Here is a 21,488-nt window from a genome sequence, read left to right as displayed (position 1 = left end):
CTCTATTGCAATATGGAGAGGGTATATAGCAATAAAGAGCAAAATCTTCATCATCAACAACTCGAAGAATACCGCTCTTCATAGGTTACCTATATAATAAACAAATCAGTACGAAGCTTTGCCGTTTACCAATATTATTCAAATAAAGGTTCCTTTTGCTATTCTAAGAAATAATGGTAGGCTTAGATGCAATTCCGGTTTGCCACTCGCCTCTCAGCATTTCCTAGGGTGCGGAAAAAAAACTCGCATCGAAATATTTCCGATAAAGAAAAGACAATGAAAGATAGTCAGTGGTTTCGGAGCTAAACAATAAGTTGCCTGCAAGCGAATTTCTAAGCTATGCAAATTGTAGAGACTTGTAACAATTGAAAGATTCATTGCTTCTTCTTGTGGGAACATTAGCATATAAGACTAATCTTGTATTACATTTTGACTGGTGACAAACAGACCACCACGGCTATTGTTTTGGAGAGTTGTTGCGTTATTTTCTATTGTCACAAGCACGTGAATGGGGATTTTAGCACCTCCATTTAAAATTCTCTACGCGCGACCTGATTGGTTTACGTTGCAAAATACCGCGCATTGATTGGTTATTCTTTAATGGGACACATGAAACGCGAGGGTTATTTAAATATTCGCGGTTGACAGAGAGGAATATATCGTACAGTGTCTTTAGTATCTCGGAGCTTGTGGCGTGTGTTAGCCCCCCTACTTTTTCCCGCTTTCTAGCCTCAAAGGAGTGCTTCTACCTATTTACCCCGGACTTTGCAGGTAAGCACTAAACAAAGCGGTGAAAATCGAAGGACTCGTGACACCCGATAGGGGAATGATATGGGGAAATATTTGCTATGGTACCGCTACATTTCTTGTTTCACTTTCAAATGCACAGTAAGGAAATATGATATCCTAGTCACACCAGTCGCCATGTTATCATTCAGAACTCCCTTGATACCAAAGAGTGGTTTTATTCCATCGTTTTTTCTGTCTTTACGGGTTACTGTAATGGGAAAGCAGTAGCTTGACCACGGTACTCTCTCATTGAACGGGGCATCTTCCGCGGTGAACATTCTACAGGAAATTCCCATCACACAGGCGCCAAGAGTCCTCGCAATTCGAACCAGAAGGAGTTCATAACATAATCGCAAAGGAATATTGTAATATTGAGTCCTTGTGGTTCGACCTTATACATATTCACCTATTGGACTGGTACACTTTCTCAGACCATTTCGCGTATTTATTGGCCTTGTAGCGGGCTATATAGAGAAAGCAGCGCGCTAGCATGTGTGTGGAGTATGTTAGATGTTCTTAAACACTACACAGGGTTAAATTCAACCGAGAAATTCATAGAAACGTTCCTGAAATAAGCGGAAAACACAAGTAGCTAATTGTTATTCTGCTGGAGCTTCGATCCGTTCAGTTGAAAGATAAACTTGCGAACTCGCGGTTTCCGCTGGATCTTTGGTCCACTGCTGCACAGGGCTCGACAGCAAATTAATCCCTGGTGCTCTAGGGATCCTACAAGGACGCTATGTACCCCGATTTAATGAAAGATGGCAAGGGAATATTTTATTCTAGCCTTTATTCTCTTCTAAGTTCATGCATTATTCCGGTTTGCCACATGTCAAGCAAAACTCATATCAATTTTTAATTCTGTAATTCAAGGACCGTATAGATTAACTTAAAATTAGCTAACGACTCTTAGCTACCAGTATAACGCAAAAACTTTGATTTTTTTTTGTTAAGTGGGGATCAAAATTGTCCAAACGCATACTTCCATTGCACTTTATTTCCCCGTTTTACCCATTATAATCCTTACACACTCTTTACATATTTTTCCGCTTTGGTTTTGATGTTATGAGTTTCGATATTTTTGCATGTGAGGTATTCATTCCTGCAGCAGCCAAGCTTGGGTTTTGTTATTCATTTACAGAGTGATAAAATCTCTTATCGACTTGTCCATCGCGCATATTTCTAGCATTTCGTGAGCGCGGGGTCTGTCTAACCGAGACCGCCCTCGGATACTTGTACGGATTCGAACTCCTGGAAACTTGCTCTCTGATTAATGACACATTTCGTATTGTAACCAAGGACTATATGTAAATCGTAAATGCATAGACGCTTTACTCACTCCGAGATCTTCCTACTTCCGCTTGGCTAATAAACCAACTGCGTATGTAGAGAATTCCGTTCAGTGAGCATTTGCTGATACGAGAATTTAGTCAAGAGAGAGTTAATATCGGTAAGTGTTTAACTGTAACACAAGCGTTAGTTCATAACTGAAAACAATTACGGGGTCGACTCGGCGCCAAGCGATTTCAGAGTTCATATATGAATTTACATCGAAGTGAGTGATAGAATTGAAGTGATCTTTTCAAACTAGACGCAAGGCTATAATAAGTACGGGGTTTACACGCAAATGTAATCCATAAATATGTCCAAGCATTTTAGGAATCTTTTGGCCAGAAGGTACAACCTCAGACCAGAGTCATTTTCCTTAGAGTCATGTCTTGCCAGTACAAACAATATGTATGTTATGTTAATACTCAAGGGTTATGTTCTGTTTTGTTTCCAAATTAATTACTCGTTCGCGACCAATTGTTGTTTTCTTTCCATTAAGCGCGAGTCGTCATATTGTTATTGCGCTGCGCTGCATAGATCGCGGCATTGCGAGATATCACAGTAGGTAGACCCTAAAGGCTGTTCTCGCCACAGAGACACGGATACAGCCTCTTCATATGCTGGCAGGCACATCTTGAGGTCGCGGCGATTACGCGCTTTCAAGAGTCAAGTTGTCTCCTTTCGCCATGACATATCTAGCCTCCGGCCATGCTAGGCGGGAGAGGGGGCGGTCCCCGCGCGTAAAACCTTTTGATATAAACCAGTGAGCACCATATAATTACTGAAATCTGAGCAGTGTCAATATTCCTGCATTTATAGAGTAGCGGAAGGATGTAGTCACTTTCTTGACAAGATTCAAATCTCGTGTACTCGTCCACCTAGAGGGCTCTATAAGTACCCTAAATGTACGCTACTCAGCTTTGACCTTTTCTCGTTTACCAGGGCATCTGGCGTTAACCCTACCGTGACGGTCCGTCCTGCCAACTCCGGCGCCGCTCTTGATAACACCGAGCCATTCCCGCACATCATGGCAGCGCCTAAACGCCGTAGAAGCAGCTCATCATCTTCCTCAAGCTGTTCTCCCTCACTTACTTCACCGCGCTATGTTACTCGGGCGTTTCTTCGCGAGCGGCGGGCTAGCGGGATCGAGAACATTGGGCCTTACTTCGGTCGTCTGCCGCCCGAGATGATACGATTGTTGATCTCGTATCTCGACGCGCCTGGCTTGTCGAAATTCATCTCGACGTGCCGCGTCTTTAGCTCTTACACCGAGCAGTCATGGAGGAAACTGTGCAAGAAACAAGGCCTTGCTCTCACGCCAACAGTTCTGTGTGTGGCGAACCCGGCGAATCCTGGCAGCGATTATGATTACGACAGGGCCGTGGAGCTGAGCTTTGGGGAAATGAGGTGGAAATTAGCACTGAAAAGGAACTGGTTGTATTCCAATTGGAAATGTGTCGTGTGTTATCGGAACTGTTCGCAACGCGTAGATTCGCATTTCGACGTGGCGTTGTGTGACACATGTCACCCTCTGTTCTATCGCCGGAAATGTCACGCAAAGGTAAGCTCACAAGGAGAGATCATCAATCTCATGGCTATATGCGACAGGGAAATCCATTCTGTGCGTATTGAAGAAAAAAAAAATAAAGGTAAAAGAAATGAAAAGCATATATTTCAATTGAGCTTGAAATACAAGGACGGAAAGACCCTAAATTGCACGTTAATGTTTTTAGCCCTAAGGCTATGGTCGGGGATGCCAAGGAATTCCCTGACTATTGCCCTAGCGTGATGAAAAACTGGTCTCTTGCGGAGTCTGATTATCACAACAAGCAGTACTCCAAATACCAAAAAATATCTCATTTAAAAAGATCAATTTAAAAAGAGCAATTTTTTTTCTTTTTTTTAGGAACAATTCAGCCTAACTGAAAAAGACCTTCGCCTTCTAGAAAACGATTCATACGAATTTTTAGTCTCTGATCTAATTAGAATAGCACGCGCAAAATATGGAAACAAAGAAGCCCTAGAGGATCGGTTACAGGACCGACAACGAGTAAAAACCAGGCGTGAGGCGGAGAAGCAGTGTGCGCTGATCCATAGGGAACAAGAAGTGATCCGAGCTCTTGAGCACATGAACAGCTCCTATGAGGACATTGCTAGTGTTGATGCGAGGTGCATGCCGTATGTGAGCACTCCTGCCAGCTATTCGTATGCTCCACACCAGTCCCCTGAGGATGCAGCAAAGTGGCTGATTGCATGGAAGGACCGACAGGAGACCAGGAATAAGTTACTACTGGCGGAGATATCTGCTAGGGCGTCAAGGTGTAAAGGATGCCGTGCCAAGTATGACTACAGGTACTGGTTCTTACTGGAGATGATAGTGGTTGTAATACTAGGCTTGTAGGTAGTAGATGGGCCAGGGATTTCAAAGCTAGGGGGTGGGTGGGGGGCATAGCTAAGTGTGAGTCCTGAGGTTACAAAGGTAGGGGTGGGTACAAAAGCTGTGGATGGTTGTAGGTAGCTACAATCCTCAACAAAAGTAAGTGGAACACTTCTCATACGAACAACCGCCAACCCTCTCCCCCGATTAATATTGGCTAGAGGCGATTTTTCAGCTCAAAACACAAGCAGTAGCAAGGTGATCATTTGCCCTCCAACATTGAGGAAGGGGGAGAGAGTGTCTCATTAGTTTTGTAAAAGATTGTAGGGATGGGTGTAGGTAGCTGGGGACGGGTGTAGGTAGCTGGGGACGGGTGTAGGTAGCTGGGGACGGGTGTAGGTAGCTGGGGACGGGTGTAGGTAGCTGGGGGCAGGTGTAGGTAGCTGGGGGCGGGTGTAGGTAGCTGGGGGCGGGTGTAGGTAGCTGGGGGCGGGTGTAGGTAGCTGGGGGCGGGTGTAGGTAGCTAGGGACGGGTGTAGGTAGCTAGGGACGGGTGTAGGTAGCCAGGGACGGGTGTGGGTAGCCAGGGACGGGTGTGGGTAGCCAGGGACGGGTGTGGGTAGCTAGGGACGGGTGTGGGTAGCTAGGGACGGGTGTGGGTAGCTAGGGACGGGTGTGGGTAGCTAGGGACGGGTGTGGGTAGCCAGGGGCGGGTGTGGGTAGCCAGGGGCGGGTGTGGGTAGCCAGGGGCGGGTGTTGGTAGCCAGGGACGGGTGTAGGTAGCCAGGGATAGGGCTGTGGGCATCCCCTTGGTTACGAAAAAGGTTGTGTCTTAGGATTCCCAGGTTTAACCCTTTTGCTCAGTTTCTAACAATCCATGTCTCACCCTCCATTAAACGAAAATAATGAACATACTACCCATTGGAGATAAGCTAGTTGTCATGCCTCTATCTAAATACCATCATCCTTTTCTCGCCTCAGGCTTGTACATGGGTCCAAATGTACACATGTATCAGATGAGCAATGTGAAAAGTTAAAAAAGGCCATCAAAGAGAACTTCCACCATGATATAGCTCACTACAGTCGACATGGCCAGTTATCCCTAGAGACTGGCGTGTACGACCTGGAGCACCGGTCAGCTCAGGAGCTGTTCATGAGGAATGAGAGAAGAATGAAACTACAGGAGGAACTGGAGTCTCAAAGAGAGGAATGGCCCGAAATCCTACTAGGTAATTCCTCCCCAAAGTTTAATGAAAATTTTGGTTTGTGTGCTGTTATACATTCCCTAATTTAAGGGAATATTTTTAGGGAAACAGTAGATGAAATTTCTTTAGCAATTGAGCAAATGTTTGAGGAGAAATTATATTACGAAAATGAGAAGTGGCCTGGTATTAGTCTAGGTAGTACCCCAAGGAAATCCAAGAGTTCGAATGTAAATCTTGGTATGTGCTCTGTTTTGGGTTTCCCCAAGAGTGTAGATTATCTTTCTTTAGTAATTAAGCCATTGTTTTGGGAGCTTTTCACTGCCAAAGTGTTTCAATGTCATGATATGAAATAATGTGATTACTTAGTTATTTTAAAAAGCTTATCAACTTATGGAATAAATTTATTCTCAGGCAGCAAAGATCCTATGAACTGCTCATACGCACAAGATTACATCTACAAAGGAGTCGCCATCCTTGACGCTGAAGGGAACAAATGTCGCCTTAAGAATGCCAAGGACGTGGGCCGTATCATCTTAGCTCAAGCAAGAGGGTGGAACAGACGGTTCAACCAAGTCAAGGAGGAGTTGGGGAAGAAAGGATTCTTCCCCCCATTTAACAAGATGATGATAGAGAGCAACCTCTTGATTGACGACTTTGTCGATAGCATGATAGTGGTAAGATATGGAGATATTGTGCTGATTCGTGCTGATATTGTTTTTTAATGTGTTTTCAAACAGGATGTTACATTATCAAGTTACCTAATCACATAACCAAAAACCTATGGTTGATTTGTTGATGTAGGATCCATAAAAAGTTCTTAGCCAAGCATAACTTGACACTTGATTTGTCAACTTCAGGTGCGAGGGGATCATATAGTGGCCTGCACAGCGGTAGAGATTGCCGACAGGATAGCCGTCATTGAGGGGAAGGAGGAAGAACAAAAGTCAGCTGTAGCAGAGAGGTGTGCCAGGATTTATGCCGAGTGCAACCCGAGACCAGGTAAGAGGCACTTCACATTCATTAGAGCCATGTATGCCATTTGTAATCATAGAGTGGAAAAGAGAACATAGTTGACAGTCAATCATACCCATACAATATGAAGTTGATAATGCTTTAAGTATGAATCTGACTTCGTTTAACATGAGAGATTTAGTGGGATATATGTCTATGAAATAAAACATGTGCATGATTTTTCCTAGACTTTGAGGGGTTGAAACAGGACAGAAGAAACAAGTTAGTAAAGCACATGGAACTAGAATCTGCTAAAGACTTTGTGAAAGGTGACCCCTGCTGGAATCCTGCTTATGAATATGTCAACTGGTAAGTTTTAATATAAACATTTGCTTAACTAAGGGGCTGACTGTTAAAACTTTTCAGAGAGGGTGAGGGGGGGGGGGGGGATCATGCATGTTCTTCAGGCCGAAAAAATTGTGCATCATTTGGCCTTTAGAGAAATGCCCCAAAAGTCACTTACCAATTAAAAAAAAACTCAACAAAAAAACTCACAACCCTTCCCTAACACGAAGGCGCGGTATTAAAGGGCCTAAGCCCCGCCCCCATTTTTCAAATGGAGAGAAAGTCCAACATGGCGGACCGTTACGAGCCCAGTCAATAAAGAATGCCCCCAAATCTAATGATTTGATATCCTACGAATAAATAATTTTCCAAATGAAAGAAAAGATATGTTTGATTTGAACTTCAAGCCTTTCTTGGCAGTGAGAAATGCATATTTGTCTTAGAATTCGTACATTTACGGCACGATTTCAAATCTCCCGCCTTTCCCTTCGACGCCATTTTTGGTATGTATACCTTCCCGACTCTCCTAGGGAAGGATTTGGTGAGCTTGGGCCCGCAATGACCACAGTCATTGCTTTGCAGTCTATCCTAAGGGATTATGTGTGCAACGGGGTACAAACAGAGCTAAATTTTGCCATTCTTAGAGTGTTTAGAAAACATTTGATCCAGAACATAAAGAAAGGCTAAGGAAATTTGTCAATTTACCATCACCCTGTCTGTCATTTATAAGTATACTAAACAGAGTATACCTGTTTGAATAGGGAGTACTATACTCAACAGGTGTAAAACAAAAATGCAAAGTGTGCCTATCTGCTTTTGTACGTCTGTTCAAGAATTAACCAAAAATCCATTAAGTGTTTTGACATTTACCTGAGCAGGAAGAAAATTTGGTGTGGTGGGCAGGTCAGGGGATGTTGAACCCCGAGTTGACTTCTACTTTGACAGAAAGTCAATTTGTCTTTATTATCTTTTTACCAAATTTAATAGTTGATCAATACATGTTTACCATGATTAGGCTTCGGCAACTGACCCCAGTTTCATAAGAAATTCAGCGGTATCCAGGGAGTGTGCAAGTGAAACACTGATATTACATTATCTAGGGTGGTCATTACCAGACTTCTTGATCCAGAACATAAAGAAAGGCTAAGGAAATTTGTCAATTTACCCTCACCCTGTCCGTAAGTATACTAAACAGAGTACTAGGTACACCTGTTTGAATAGGGAGTATAGTGCAGTCAATTTGATTTCTAGGAGAGCACTTTGTCATTAGACTATTGTGCCCTCTTGCTAATTTATCAGATGTAGGGTTAAAAGTAGGGCTTAGTACCATCCCAATAAAATGCAACATTTACTATTTGTCTGTACAAAACAAGGGAGTGGTATACAATAAAAGAAAACATTTGATACAGTATTTGTTTTTATAGTGCATAACTGGCTCACAGAAACTGCAGATAACTCTTGTACAGTGTATCAGCTTGCATACTTACACATATATGTACACCAAACCACTGAAGGGCTACTAAAGAAATGCCTGATATCCATCTAAGTGAGATTGAGCCATAATTGAGTCTATCTTTCTACTTTTTGGATCAGAATGCACCTGTATAGTATTTTGTTTTTATCTTGCAATCTATGATAACTACAAATAATGTAGAAATAATAATAATCGAATTTGTTTCTATTTGTCCAAAACCGGTCTGGATCCCTAGTTTTATAAAGGGTTTACCCAAACATATGTTTTATACTTTATAAGTTAAATTATACAAAAAAGAGACATGACTTTTACTGTTTTCATTCAATGGATATCCTCCCTGTATCTATACTTGCTTTTACTGTAAGAATGAGAAGTTGAACTGAATGGATAAAAGAGAAAGCTTTTTGGTTTATTCAAAAGTATAATCTATAATGCAGTTTATAAAATATGACTGGTTGCTTTATACACTTCACTAACACATCAATCAAACTTACAGTATAGCAACAAACATGTTTCCTGTACAAAGGAATGTTTATGATTAAAAATCACATGGAAAATGTAATACTGTATATGTATATGTATCTGCTTTTTCTTAAGGAATATATCTTGTTGATTATTCAGATGTCACCATGACTTGCTTCTTGGGTATAGCTAGGATGAAATCATATAATTGATTAGAAATTATATAATAGATTAACATGCAAGTTTGGCCCCCAATTCATTTAGACAGAGATTTACTAAACTGTTTAGTTAACATTATTAGAATACAAATAATGGACTGATCCCAACTGATAAAAAAAACACCATTTATTACATATTTATACTTAAATTACAACTTATAGTAGCTTGTAGATAGAATAAAACTTCACACACAAGAAAACAATCTTGTCCGAGCTCGAGGCGATGTAAAAATAAAAACAAACAAGAGGAAAGCAAGATTTGATCTACAAACAACATCTTTTCTATAGAAGGCCTGCATTACTTCTACCGGCAGTTATGTGGACAAAGTCAAGATGCATTTTCTAGCAAAACAGAGTTTCCCCGCCACTTTAAGTACCTATAAGCTTATGATGACTAATTTAAATCCTGTTTCTGAGTTTTAAAGCTATGAAAAGTAAATTTTAGGCATAAAAAACTCACCTTTTGTCGAGGTGAAATCGTTGTTTTCCGATCATGCGTTTGCCCCTTTTTGCGTTGTTTTTGAGCTTTACTTCTACTGAGTTTCCTTTTTTACACATTCTATCGGACTAGAAGGTAGAGTTGGCATTTTTATACATCAGGAAGCGCTTTGAAACCTCTCCCCTCTGTGTTTTGTACTTGACTCGGGCCGCCATCTTGAATTTCATCCTCACTCCACGGCGGTTGATTGACAAATGAGCCGATGCTTCCAATGAATGCACCCTTTTATACCGCGCCTTCGTGTTTAACTGATCCAATTCAGAGATCAGAGAAACACTTATTATCATATATTCTGAATTTAGAACAAGGGACTAACTACAACTTATATTTTTATTATTATTACAGTGGGACAACAACATCCCTGTTTGGATACAAAATCACCACATTAGAAGCTGTTTCAGGGCTGATACGGCTCAAGATGCGTCTCAAGGCTCGCTCTTCAAAAATAGATAAATTAGCCTAAATTAGGTAGAATTCTATTCGCAATTCCTCTCATAAGAAAGCAAATGTAGCTTCAACATAGTTAGGAAATACTAAGCAGAATACAGGAAGGAAAAAACTATAAGGGAAATATTTAAACCGAGAAAAGAAGTGTTCTGTTTATTATTTGGTGTTGTTCATCATTGTTAAGGGTGTGTGTGTGAGGACAAGTTTCTAGTACAAGGAATTACCTTGCATTAGCATAATTGGTCATTATGCAGTACTATATACCATGCTGCAGAAGTCATTGATAGAGGTAGTGAAAGTGAAACTGTTCTTGTATGCCTTTTCAATGCCATAACATTGACTTAAGTTTAAGTGTGTGGAGTAGTAATCAACTGATGTGATGATAAGTGAGTCTCTCATTTATTCATATCATTGCTAGCATAGCAGAGTAACACCATAAGGTTTTCCTTCCCTGGGGTTGTTTATCAAAATCACATTTATGAATTATTAATCCCTACTTATTTGGGAATATGCCTATTATGCAATCACAAATTTACAACAATTATAATTCTATTTTTTGAATATGCTTCAGCAAATTGTTTATCAAAAAATCATTGCAAAAATTTACAAAAATATCGAATTTACAAAAATATCAAAGAATATTGAAGAAAAGGCACAATGTTTTGTACATACAAAGATTAATCAGCATGAAAATCAGGACAACTGGTGCATTTTCTCACCAGTTCTATGCTCAAGTTATACATATTAGAAAAAAATTAGGACAAAATTAATATTGATTATAGAAATTACTAATAGCTGCTAAAATAATTTCACAAATACTGCTATATGGCATGAACTTGAGAAACAACTATAAAATAATTTCAAATACTGCTATATGGCATGAACTTGAGAAACAACTATTTCTATTGTATTTCTATGATTGTCCTTATCTGTACATGCTATGACTTGTAAGATGCTCTCAATTTTTTACTAAAAAGATGGACAAATTCCTTATAGAAATCAGACAGATTTTAATAATAATTCAAAGTTTTCATACATCAAAGCACTTGATATTTAAAAGAATGCCTTAAAATGGCGGCATTGTACAAATAAAAAGACTTTAGACGTGCATTTCTGCCGTTTCATATAAAAACTCAAGTTTTGTGCTACACACAAAATACACTGTTTTAGTTCACTTTGTGTACTAAAGTGTTGTAAGAATGTTCAAATAAAACCGCAATTTGAATCAAATGATCTGGTTAACGGATAAGTAATTCTTATATACGGTATACATACTAATCCCATTCCATGACCCATTTCAACATTCTAAATCTATTATTGTTTTAATTAAGAGAAATTCTCTGTTGCCTAGAAACATTTAAGAGACTTAAAAGTTCTTTTTCTGTATAAGCTTTATCCCATTCAATTTCTGATTTAGTATTCAGCTCTGATGATTCCTAATCATTTTGTTTCTGGCTTGAAACTTATGCCTTGTACAAACTCACAAAATCCAGATAGCTGTTGGCAAAACCCACAGGATCTTCCCAATGAGGATAGTGACCAACACCTTGATGGCGAGTGAACGTTCCACGGGGTACAATCTCTCTAACAAAAAAAGTGTGGAAATATGTTTTTGTAAACAACACAATAGCTGATTTCCTTAGCATTAACTTTCTTATACTTGCAAGGAATTATGCTCAAATTCGAGACGCAGCTAAAAAAATACATTCAGTCATTGTACCACAGTTATCATAGCAATGAAGGATAATACAGAATTGGCTATCAATAACTCAATAAGAAGGGTTTGTACTGGAAATCGATTGTCTGAATAGTAGTTACCTGGACAGAGAGAGTGGTACGGGCTTCGCTTCTCAAGACGGTGGGGCCGGGGTTCAAACCCGGGTCAGGTAGACTTGGGATTTATTCAGGGGTGTAAAAACCCAGCCCTCTGAATTTGGGACTTTGAATCCCTTGTCTCCTCCAATACACTGCATTAAAGCCAATTGTCACCAGTTTGCTTCTGGTCGATTATGTAACAGTCTCTGATGATTTGTAATGGAAAACACTAAAAATATTTCAAAATTGTAAATGCAGTGTGTCCATTGGAAGATTCTTTGTGAATGTGGCTGACAATTTAGAGCGGATAGACTGTTTAATAGGGCAGATTTTAACAGATTATTTTGTCTGGTGATAATGCAGCTTTAACTTGGATAGAGAGGGGGGACATATGAGAGATGCTAGGGAAGTCATGGTACCTTTTTAGAGACATTGTTTACACACTAACTCGCACATATATTTTTAAACTATGTGAAGTGAAGTCTGTAACCTCAATGGAAATGCTTATATAAGATACTTACTACAGAAATGCAACACATTTTTACATTATATTGATATTTAACCATCATTTACCTGTATCTTTGCAGCATTTGAGGAGGATTGACAGGGTCAGATGACCCATAAATAAGGTGAACTGAAGGTACAAAAAATGATGTTATAATCATGTTATAATATCACCATCAGATTGACTATGCCAAACTGTCAGATAAGCATGTGAGAATCTCTGATCCAGAGGCAAGAAGCCCTGTTCATGAAGATACAGAAAGAACTTTGTACAATGACAGTGATTCACGTCTCGGGGGGATGAGCACAAGTCTTGCGGAATTCCGCACAATAAACCTACCAGGTACTGAGGTTGTGTTCAGGACTTTCACCCAACGCTCTCTATTCTTTCGTCTTTGCTCCATATAATCAAGAATTCTATTAATCAAGAAGTTGAAGAATCAGTCATAACATTAAAAGCATTTTCACTTTGTTTTTTTTATTCAAATGACTTTTTATTCCATGACAACTTACTTAGCAACCACCAAATGCCCTTCCTTATGGGCGACAACAGCCCAAAAGTCTTGAAGCTCTTCAGTTGTTGGCTGTGTGGCAACATCAAATATTGATGAAAAACTGAAACAGAGCAATACAATGTGTTTCATTCATAAAACTTTACTTTACTTATGTTATATCTAATTATTTTGTTTAGAAAAAAAACTAAAGGTAGGAAAATTTTGTTTTACCTTCTGGAGAACAGATAATAATTCATGAACCTTGCAAGAAATGGGCCAAACCATGGTAAAACCAGTAGCTAAGGACAAATGAAACATTACAAATAGTCATCAACCTCACATTTAACCAAAAATTATCATTTAATTTGTATACATTGCATAGTCACCTTTTGAGTTAGTCTGGGATAATTTGTCTCTGGGAAAATACCTGTATATATAAAAAGTGAATTTTAAACAAGGATATGACTGATTAAGTATATCTGTTGGATAATTCGTGGGTTGTATGTTTCATCAAACAAACCTAGGATTTCAAATGAACACTTGTGTTTAATAAGAGAACTAGTCAGACACACCTGAAGGAGATTCTTTAGCAGACTTACTAAGAGAGAGCAATGTGATATGATCAAACACTGGTAACTAATAAGAGTTCCTACACATAATAACTACCTCCATTTGACAAACAAAGGGTCACTATCCCTAGAACGCCATCCTCTTCCTTGTCATCCATTCTGTCTTCATATCTGACAAAAGGGGAATAAAAAAAACATTATCCTTTAGTAGTATAGGCTTAGTTGGATTTGTAATTACCACATAAGCAAAATAATCTCAAAGAGAGGGTTAAGTTGTACCTTGCAAGCATTTCCTGTGCCACTGTGTCCCCAAGGTCATGAGTTAAAATATGCACATTTCTCACAGAGAGGTGATCCAGGAGATCCTCTAGTAAATCCGCCTGGTCCATCACTGTGTAGGCATGCTCTGTCTGAATACGAGACATATTAGAGCTGATAAAAACAAGTAACTTTAAAGTACTAATGTCACAAATATGAACCATAATCTTGAATTAGCAGCACATCATCTCTGCCACTAACAGAATGCATGTTATCAATTTTTGGACTGGCTAATCCTGTCATAAATAAATGCCTAGCCTTGGAATATCAGGACCATCAGGACTGAACATTTTTCTTGTTTCTCAAATGATATTTTTATGCATCTCATGGGAGCCCTTATTATATATATATATATATATATTTATATAAATCTCCTGATGAGTGGGCAACCACGAAACAGGCTTGTAGAGATGAAATGGTTGTTTGCGTGTTTTTTTCCTACAAACCAAGATATTTCCCGCTCTACACCTGTGTATTGAGCACTCACGCATTATATATTATTATATTATTAAAGCTTGGGTAGCATAGGATACAATGTAAACATGATGAGTGATTCTAGAAAAGAGTCGCACCCCTCCACCCCCTGGGATTTCTACCCCAAAATTGGCCAACATACAGAACTTTTATGGATAAAAACATGTTTTCACTCCCTGTGAATCCCCCTACCCCTCTGCCTTTAGGAATTTCCAATTTCATCTATGGGGACTTTGGATTTTTTCTGGGATCACATAAGAATACCAACTCCTTAAAAAAATAAGGGAAATAAAGCCATTCTACTAATACTTACGGGCTTGTCACTGAACCCAAGCCCTAACATGTCGACTGCTATTACTCTACCAAACTTCTCTTTTAGCTTTGGCCATATCTAGAAAATAAAACATTTGATAGATTTATTATTTATCTATTATATATTGATTATTAATATTTTATTAAGACAGTATTTATTTGTTTATTTTGAGACTTTGATTGCATGGGTTTTTGAAATGGCTATTCTAAAACAGATACAAAAAAACCTTGTTACTGAACACATGAATAAATAGGCGTGCTCAGTGTTATGCTATTATGTAAAATAACATTATTATTTATTGATTGCATGTCTGAAGAGAATCTTTCCGTCCTTCACGCTAAAGAAATCCCCCTGTTACCCTACCTTCCCGTCTTGCATTAGACCCACCTTAGACCAGTCAATGCTTGAGGTAGGAAAACCATGGATACACAACACCACAGAATCTTGGTGCTTTGAGCTTCCTTGATCATCTATATAAAACCAACTCGTGAAATGTGTCCTCAAACGCGCAGGAAATTAAAGAGACGAACAGTATTTAGAAAACCCACCTCTATAGAATACAGCATTTCCACGATAATTGAAGTACCTTCCACTCTTTCTCCACTCTTTTAGCTTAGAGGATAATTCTGGAGGTCGCTGGTTTACGCACACGGCGACAACTACGGTCAAAACAATCAGGAAATATTGAGAAAATGACAACCTTGGCGCCATTTTCTTGAAATCAGATATGTACCAGGCGTTCCTTGGAAATGCGATGGAAATGCATGCTGGGATATTTTGAAAAGAGAAATTCCGAAGTAACCCAAACCCACAGTTAATTACGTTCTTTGTGCTGATCAGAGTTATTTAGGTGTAAAATAGCTGTTGGTTTGGCTCTTTTCAGGCATTTTTATTGGGTAGTTTCCATGGTGGCCTGGTAACCGCGCGTCAAACAACCTCCTGCAAGGTAACCAGGCAATGTACTGGTAGAAATCTCAAAATGTCTGCAACTAGTAGGTCGAGCAAGAAAGTAGATGTGAGTTTCAGCATAAAAACCTCAGCGATGGGCTAGAGGCTCGATAATTTATCAAGAATAGACTGTAATTGTACTCTGTGTTTGATTTGTTTTCAGATTTTGAGCAAGAAGATCCCAGAAAACCCCAAATACAAGCATGTGAAAGCTACCGTTGACACGGGTTAGTTCTTGCAGTGCAAGCAAGCGGCAAAAGACTTAATAATATCAATTGGTTTTTTTGTATTTCCTATGCTTTTTGCAGGATCTAGTGTTACCAAGTACATGGAAAGGATCGATGAAATCCGAAAAAGTAAGCTTAACTTAGGATGATGATAATAAACGACAAAATATTTTACATTTTTTGCTATATTTTTAGGAATTAAAAAAACATGATTTTATTTAAAAAAAAGAGATAATTTTTATCTTTCTGACCAAGGTTGCAAATTTGAAAAGATAGAGACTTGATGAAGTTATTTTGTATCGTGCAAAACTGTAAACTAGTTAAAGTTTGGCTATTACAACACCAAACATATAATACTTTCTGATTTGTTTATACTTATTGATTTTCTTTAAAATTTCCAAATCATGATTTTTTAGTATTTTTGCGTACGTTTTTAATAATTGAATGAGTTGTGACATTAGTGTGAAGTTGTTTTTGTGAGGCCATAATTAGTGCTAGCCATTGGCATAGCTACATCCTTGTACATCACAAAAGCTTGTGCCTAATAATTAATTGTTCTAGACTTTGCATCCTGTCTTTGTCACTCTTTCTTTGTTAGGCAACTGGCTAATTTCTTTAATTTTCTGTAGATTACAAGTTCAGGAAAGATGAAATCTTCAAAAGAATGAAAGCATCGACCTTTGCCCAACTGGTAAAGATATGTGTTATTGTCAAGGATTTTAATAAAATGACACTTGTAATATTGTTGTTATGATATATGGTAGGTGTTGCAAGTAGCACAAGTTTTGCAAGTCGAGCAAGACAGAGAATCTCTAATGACGGCTGGTATGTGGGACAATGGTTTCCAAACAATACATACACTGTGATGGTTGCTGGAAAGTGTTTCCTTAAAGAATGTTGATCAACCACTCCTTTGTTATTGTTCATCATTGAAAATACAGCGGTTTATTCACAAGGAAACTTCAAAATTTAAATCTACGATATATTATTGAAGATATTTGATAAAAAAAATTCTTGGTTACTCGCTTTAATTAGCCAATGGAAATGGATGCTTTGTGTGACTCGTCATTGAGAGGGAGCATAAAATGGTGGTGTGATTGGCCTTCTTTAATACCAGTTTTTATACTCTTTTGTTAGATTTGCAAAGAACAATAGTGCCTGAAGAAAAGGAATCAGTTGAAGACGGGGAGAATGTGCCACCATTAAACTTGGGTGATGACAGACCTGCAACATCTGGCACTGCAACTTCGAGGTCAACTCTTCAAAGGTGCCTACTGTGTCATGGGTTTCCCCCTATAGCATTTAGTTTTAAAAATGGTGAACAGTAGAAAAGTTACCATGGACCTATTAAAAGTAAAACATATTAATTAACACAGACTCAAAACATTATAACACTGAAAGAAATCCAAACAAGTTGAAGGAAAATTAGTTGGCTGGCAAAGTTATCATGGAAGCAGGGGAATATATTAACATGGGGTTGAAGTTTCTGAGTGAAGGCTTCTTTGAAAACATTCCTCATGCTCCAACAAACGGTTAATTCTCAGAAATTCAGGGAGACCACTCTTTTGTCAGAAAAAAAAATTGTAAAACTTGAGCCCTCTTTTTACTTATTTTACAACTTCAAAACAACCAATTTTTCATTCTCACACAGCTTTGATTTAAGAGTAACAAAAATGTTAGAAGACATCCTCTTTTTTCTTCAGTTTAATTCATGGAGTGGGAGAGATAGACGTCAAAGATCAAGACAGTGACCATAATAAATCATCAGAAATGCCAACAGAGACACCTTTGAGCACAGTTGCCCCTGATGTGGAATCCATGCCGTATCTGCTACTAGACCTACGTGATAAAGAAGCATTTGATAAATGTCACATTATTGGAGGTACTGTAGATTGTGTTAAACTAGTAACTGATAAGTTAGTCTTTCATTGTATGAAGTAGAGATGTATATTTAAAAAAATAGTTTTAGAATCAAAAAGCCCAAACTGTCGCGATCTCGTACCAGAACAATGAATACAATTTTCGTCTTTAATAAGACTTCTTCAGGGCAGACTGAAGAAGGTGAATCCTTACAAGCTTATTTACATCAGAATAGTGGCGCAAGACGCAAAAACATTACAACTGACAAAAACACGCATTTTCTAGAATAGCGCGCGATATAGATAAAAAGAATTTACACATCTCTATGTGGGTTCCTACTACAAAAAACCTGTAAACTAGGGTGCTTATTGAACTTACTTTTATGATTATTAAAACGCTTCCTAAAACTATTGATGGTAGATACGTCTAACCCGGGTTAGACGTATTCCTAGGGACGACACATTGAAAGACAGGCGTAAAGGTAAGAATGATCGTGTACCTTTTGTAGTCACTTTTCATCCAGCTTTACCTAATTTACCTGGTATTCTTCGTAATTTACAGCCAGTTCTAGAATCTTCTAGTAGATGTAGGGGTGCTATTGGTAGGGTACCTATGGTGGCTTATAGGAAACCTAGGAGTTAAAAGGATATGTTGGTGCACTCCTCTCTTAAAGAGGATAGTACTCAGGTTAGAGGTTGTGGTAAGTGTGGCGGTAAAAGGTGTAGGGTGTGTAACTTTCTTAAGACAGGGCGGGAGTTTCGCAGTACAGTTACTAATAAGAAATATGTCATTAATCTTGACTTGGACTGTAACTCAGATTTTGTTGTTTATCTAATTACTTGCTCTATGTGTAGCAAGCAATACGTAGGGTCTACTCTGATGCTCAGCTTAGGGAAAGGGAAGGCCAGTGGGCTTATCGGCTTAAGTCTATCTACCCGTGGGGTCTTAATAGTGATGACTTTTTTTGTAGTAGGAACCCACATAGAGATGTGTAAATTCTTTTTATCCATAGCGCGCGCTATTCTAGAAAATGCACGTTTTTGTCAGTTGTAATGTTTTTGCGTCTCGTGCCACTATTCTGATGTAAATAAGCTTGTAACGATTCACCTTCTTCAGTCTGCCCCGAAGAAGTCTTATTAAAGACGAAAATTTGGCAGAGTCAAATTCCAGTTTTTGGTGTATTAAAAAAATAGTTAGATGTTGCATTGTATTTTGGATTACTCTCTGTACTATTTAACATTATGTGATACATATATTGGATAAATGCCAAGTTTCGTTTCACAAAATCTGTTATTATACTTTTTTTCCCTTACACTACCTGCTGTTTCTTTCTTATTCCACTTCTTCATGTTTAAGAGTGACATATATTGTTTCGTTTTTCAGCTCTGCATTACCCATCCAGTATGCTTTCAAGGTCTTATAATTATTTCACTAAAGAGATACTTATATTTGTATCCTTTTTACTACATTTGTTTTTTTGTGATTGTTGTTTTATACCTGTGATTTTTATGTGAGTTGCAGTCAGTTTGATGTTTTAATATTATGAATGTTACTGTAGGGAGGAAATCAAGACAAGGTCCTAGCAGTATGTTGTTATGTAGGAGTACAGCATACCATTACAACCTTGCTTTGATTTATTCTGATTTTACTACACCTACCCAGACCACTTTTTTCTGCAGCTTGTGCGTAGACTTTCTAGTTATACCATCATCTTATTGCATAGTACAGTTCCTTAACTCTGTGGCAGAAAAACAAACTTGGAAAAATTATCATCCTTTATGATGAAGACGAAAGGCTCGCAGCCCCGGCAGCAACAACATTTGTTCAGCGAGAGGTGGACAATGTGTTCATGTTATCTGGGGGCTTGAAGGTGCTAGCAAAGAAATTCGCCCAAGGAATGATTACCGGGACTCTTCCGGCATCATGTCTTCCTACCCCTCCCCCCACAAGAAAGGGCTCAGGAAAGTCAAACAGGCCGGGCACTGTAGCACCTCTATTGCCTTATCATGTGAAATATTTCACAGCAGATCGTATCCTTTAAAATTCTATAATGGTTGTGTATTCTAAATACATTTGTGTGTGAAAGCAGGGCAAGAAATCGCAACATAGCCAGACTGGCCTGTGACATGAGGTATGAAGCTTGGCCGTCATCATTGGCGATACTTCATTGGTTGTTGAGAATTCCCTTTTTTATGCAGCTCACTTCTTAGCATGGCTGTTTTTGGTTTGGTAGCAAACTGGGTTTAGTGCCTTCACTGTGATTTAAAATTCTGAATATGTAATATATGATTTGCAGATTTTGAGGTGTATAATTTATGGTTCGGATTATTATTCTGATTCGATTTGTGATCTGATTTGTTATTTTGATGTCCTCCACCACCCAACTGAATAACACTTTTCAATTGTTCAAAGAATCAGTTTAAATTCAGCTTTTTAAAACTTGTACCTTGACTAGCTCACAGATCTTGAGAGAATTCAAGATGCTTTGGATGATGAGCTATTGCTTCAAGACAGTAAGTAACCAACAATTTGGGATATAACTCAACTACAGTTATTTTGAAACATCATCATGGATGAATGGATAAATGAATGTTAATATTAATGATAGTGTTTATTCATTGCTAGTAGTTTAAAACTAAACTAGATTACAGGGAGATCCAGACACTTAATCAGACAACATTTAATAGTTATCTTTTTCTTAAGGCCGAATGAGTTCAAGAGTCTCCAGTCGCTCTACTGCAAGTGTTGCGAGTAGTCGCGTTTCCACAGCAACATCCACTGCAAGCAAGAAGCCCTCATGGAAGTGATGAATGATAATGTGCTCTTATCAACAATGTTGCTTCTTGCAGTTAGCGGTGCAGTGTAAAATGTCTAAATGGACCCACAGATTCTAGTTGCTCCATCCCACTGCACGAGTTTACCTCTTATGATGTTTATAATCCTTACACAGAATATAATAAGAAAAAAAAAAACGAAAACCAAAAAGTACTATGCACTTATAAGAAACTGTAAAAGACTGAAGCACCAGGGCTCAGGATAATTGAGCCGCATCTCAATAATATTTTCAAAGTTTTTGACAACATATTTTTTTAATTCCTGAAAAGGTTGACTTCATGTGACATAGGAGAGTGTTATTTAGCAGCTACACTAGGAGAATAACAAAAAATGTTAAAAGAATACACACTTGTGGTTCTTTCACATGATATTTGCAAACTCTAAGAAAAGCTAAAAAATCTGGAAAATCAGATTGCGATTTAGATCAACAACTGTATAGGACAATTGTGAGGAATGCCAGGAGATATAAGATAAATATATGGAAAGTGTATTTTTGCCAGGCAATTAAGGTGGACGGCCCTGTCTGGGATAGTAAGTGGGTAATGTGTTTGAATAGACCCTTATGAGATCCTGTTTGCAGGCTAAGAGCAGAAAGTATGATCATAATTTGAATGGGACCTTAAGGTCATGGCAAGCTCTTTATTATTAGAAAAAAATAATCAGAGTTATAATATAGAAGATTGATAATTATACATTATATAGTTTGCATAATGTATAATTTAGTCAGTATTTTATTAAGCAAGCCAGCTATATATAACAAACCAGTTATTTTGCACAGATCTGGATATGAAGATGAATAATTTTCCAAGGGGCAGAATAGGTGTAAATTATAGGTGTAAAGTATTTTAGAAGCAGTTGTAGAGTTGTATAACTTAAACGTGTGTGATAACCAGCCCCAATTGTTTTGAAAAAGCTCCAAGCAAATGACCTGAGGTTAAGAGCACAAAGCTTTACTGCTGTTAATCGTGTTCCTAATAAAAATGCTGGTAATATATGTTCTCTTCATGGGGAAGGATGGGGGGGGGGTGTATGCTG

The 21,488-nt window shown here is 38.4% G+C and overlaps 3 protein-coding genes across 8 annotated transcripts; 2 read left to right on the top strand and 1 right to left on the bottom strand.

Moving 5' to 3' along the window:
* Nucleotides 1-633: 633 nt before the first annotated feature.
* Nucleotides 634-11,326, top strand: LOC116614879. Of its 3 annotated transcripts, none has more exons than XM_048725575.1 (9): nt 634-771; nt 3,061-3,679; nt 4,025-4,470; nt 5,477-5,724; nt 6,112-6,374; nt 6,558-6,699; nt 6,900-7,020; nt 8,097-8,174; nt 9,995-11,326. In XM_048725575.1, exons 2-9 carry the CDS (start codon nt 3,146-3,148, stop codon nt 10,110-10,112), a joined length of 1,950 nt encoding a protein of 649 aa, XP_048581532.1. In that variant the 5' UTR covers nt 634-771; nt 3,061-3,145; the 3' UTR covers nt 10,113-11,326. The 3 variants fall into 3 exon arrangements, with proteins under 3 accessions (XP_048581532.1, XP_048581523.1, XP_032232309.2); XM_048725566.1 differs by lacking the exon at nt 634-771 and adding an exon at nt 840-2,239; XM_032376418.2 differs by lacking the exons at nt 634-771; nt 8,097-8,174 and adding an exon at nt 851-2,239.
* On the bottom strand, nt 8,859-15,309 carry LOC5507656 (mesoderm-specific transcript protein). 3 transcript variants are annotated; one of them, XR_007307390.1, is made up of 12 exons: nt 15,132-15,309; nt 14,971-15,053; nt 14,584-14,661; nt 13,758-13,888; nt 13,576-13,649; nt 13,296-13,336; nt 13,141-13,208; nt 12,929-13,030; nt 12,756-12,832; nt 12,485-12,545; nt 9,611-11,680; nt 8,859-9,121 (listed from the first exon to the last, which is right to left on the bottom strand). XR_007307390.1 is itself a non-coding variant. In XM_001628238.3 (11 exons), exons 1-11 carry the CDS (start codon nt 15,292-15,294, stop codon nt 11,560-11,562), a joined length of 999 nt encoding a protein of 332 aa, XP_001628288.1. In that variant the 5' UTR covers nt 15,295-15,309; the 3' UTR covers nt 8,859-11,559. The 3 variants fall into 3 exon arrangements, 1 of the variants encoding a protein (XP_001628288.1); XR_004294763.2 differs by lacking the exon at nt 8,859-9,121 and adding an exon at nt 11,915-12,117 and having other exon boundaries at nt 11,481-11,680; XM_001628238.3 differs by having other exon boundaries at nt 8,859-11,680.
* Nucleotides 15,310-15,375: 66 nt separating this feature from the next.
* Nucleotides 15,376-21,445, top strand: LOC5507651 (centrosomal protein of 41 kDa B). Of its 2 annotated transcripts, none has more exons than XM_032376419.2 (11): nt 15,376-15,529; nt 15,695-15,758; nt 15,840-15,887; nt 16,388-16,449; nt 16,523-16,583; nt 16,896-17,025; nt 17,462-17,640; nt 19,002-19,069; nt 19,366-19,648; nt 20,081-20,131; nt 20,322-21,445. In XM_032376419.2, the coding sequence occupies exons 3-11, from the start codon at nt 15,860-15,862 to the stop codon at nt 20,423-20,425; spliced, it is 966 nt and encodes a 321-aa protein (XP_032232310.2). In that variant the 5' UTR covers nt 15,376-15,529; nt 15,695-15,758; nt 15,840-15,859; the 3' UTR covers nt 20,426-21,445. The 2 variants fall into 2 exon arrangements, with proteins under 2 accessions (XP_032232310.2, XP_032232311.2); XM_032376420.2 differs by having other exon boundaries at nt 15,383-15,598.
* Nucleotides 21,446-21,488: the final 43 nt, after the last annotated feature.

This window comes from Nematostella vectensis, chromosome 1 (assembly GCF_932526225.1).
Source record: "Nematostella vectensis chromosome 1, jaNemVect1.1, whole genome shotgun sequence".
Taxonomy (NCBI): Eukaryota; Metazoa; Cnidaria; class Anthozoa; order Actiniaria; family Edwardsiidae; genus Nematostella; species Nematostella vectensis.
The sequence above is the reverse complement of the archived record's forward strand: the minus strand, read 5'-3'. Positions and strand labels throughout refer to the sequence as shown.

What these genes read in the sequence shown, in the direction of transcription:
- LOC116614879 (XM_048725575.1), top strand. Translation starts at nt 3,146, where the DNA reads ATGGCAGCGCCTAAACGCCGTAGAAGCAGCTCATCATCTTCCTCAAGC. An exon ending in CGTGCCAAGTATGACTACAG is followed by an intron (nt 4,471 to 5,476) that starts GTACTGGTTCTT and finishes TTCTCGCCTCAG; the next exon opens with GCTTGTACATGGGTCCAAAT. An exon ending in AATTTACCCTCACCCTGTCC is followed by an intron (nt 8,175 to 9,994) that starts GTAAGTATACTA and finishes TTATTATTACAG; the next exon opens with TGGGACAACAACATCCCTGT.
- LOC5507656 (XM_001628238.3), bottom strand. Translation starts at nt 15,294, where the DNA reads ATGGCGCCAAGGTTGTCATTTTCTCAATATTTCCTGATTGTTTTGACC. An exon ending in AAATGCTGTATTCTATAGAG is followed by an intron (nt 15,054 to 15,131) that starts GTGGGTTTTCTA and finishes GGTTTTATATAG; the next exon opens with ATGATCAAGGAAGCTCAAAG. An exon ending in CAAGCATTGACTGGTCTAAG is followed by an intron (nt 14,662 to 14,970) that starts GTGGGTCTAATG and finishes TTTATTTTCTAG; the next exon opens with ATATGGCCAAAGCTAAAAGA.
- LOC5507651 (XM_032376420.2), top strand. Translation starts at nt 15,563, where the DNA reads ATGTCTGCAACTAGTAGGTCGAGCAAGAAAGTAGAT. An exon ending in GAAAGCTACCGTTGACACGG is followed by an intron (nt 15,759 to 15,839) that starts GTTAGTTCTTGC and finishes TGCTTTTTGCAG; the next exon opens with GATCTAGTGTTACCAAGTAC. An exon ending in GATCGATGAAATCCGAAAAA is followed by an intron (nt 15,888 to 16,387) that starts GTAAGCTTAACT and finishes AATTTTCTGTAG; the next exon opens with ATTACAAGTTCAGGAAAGAT.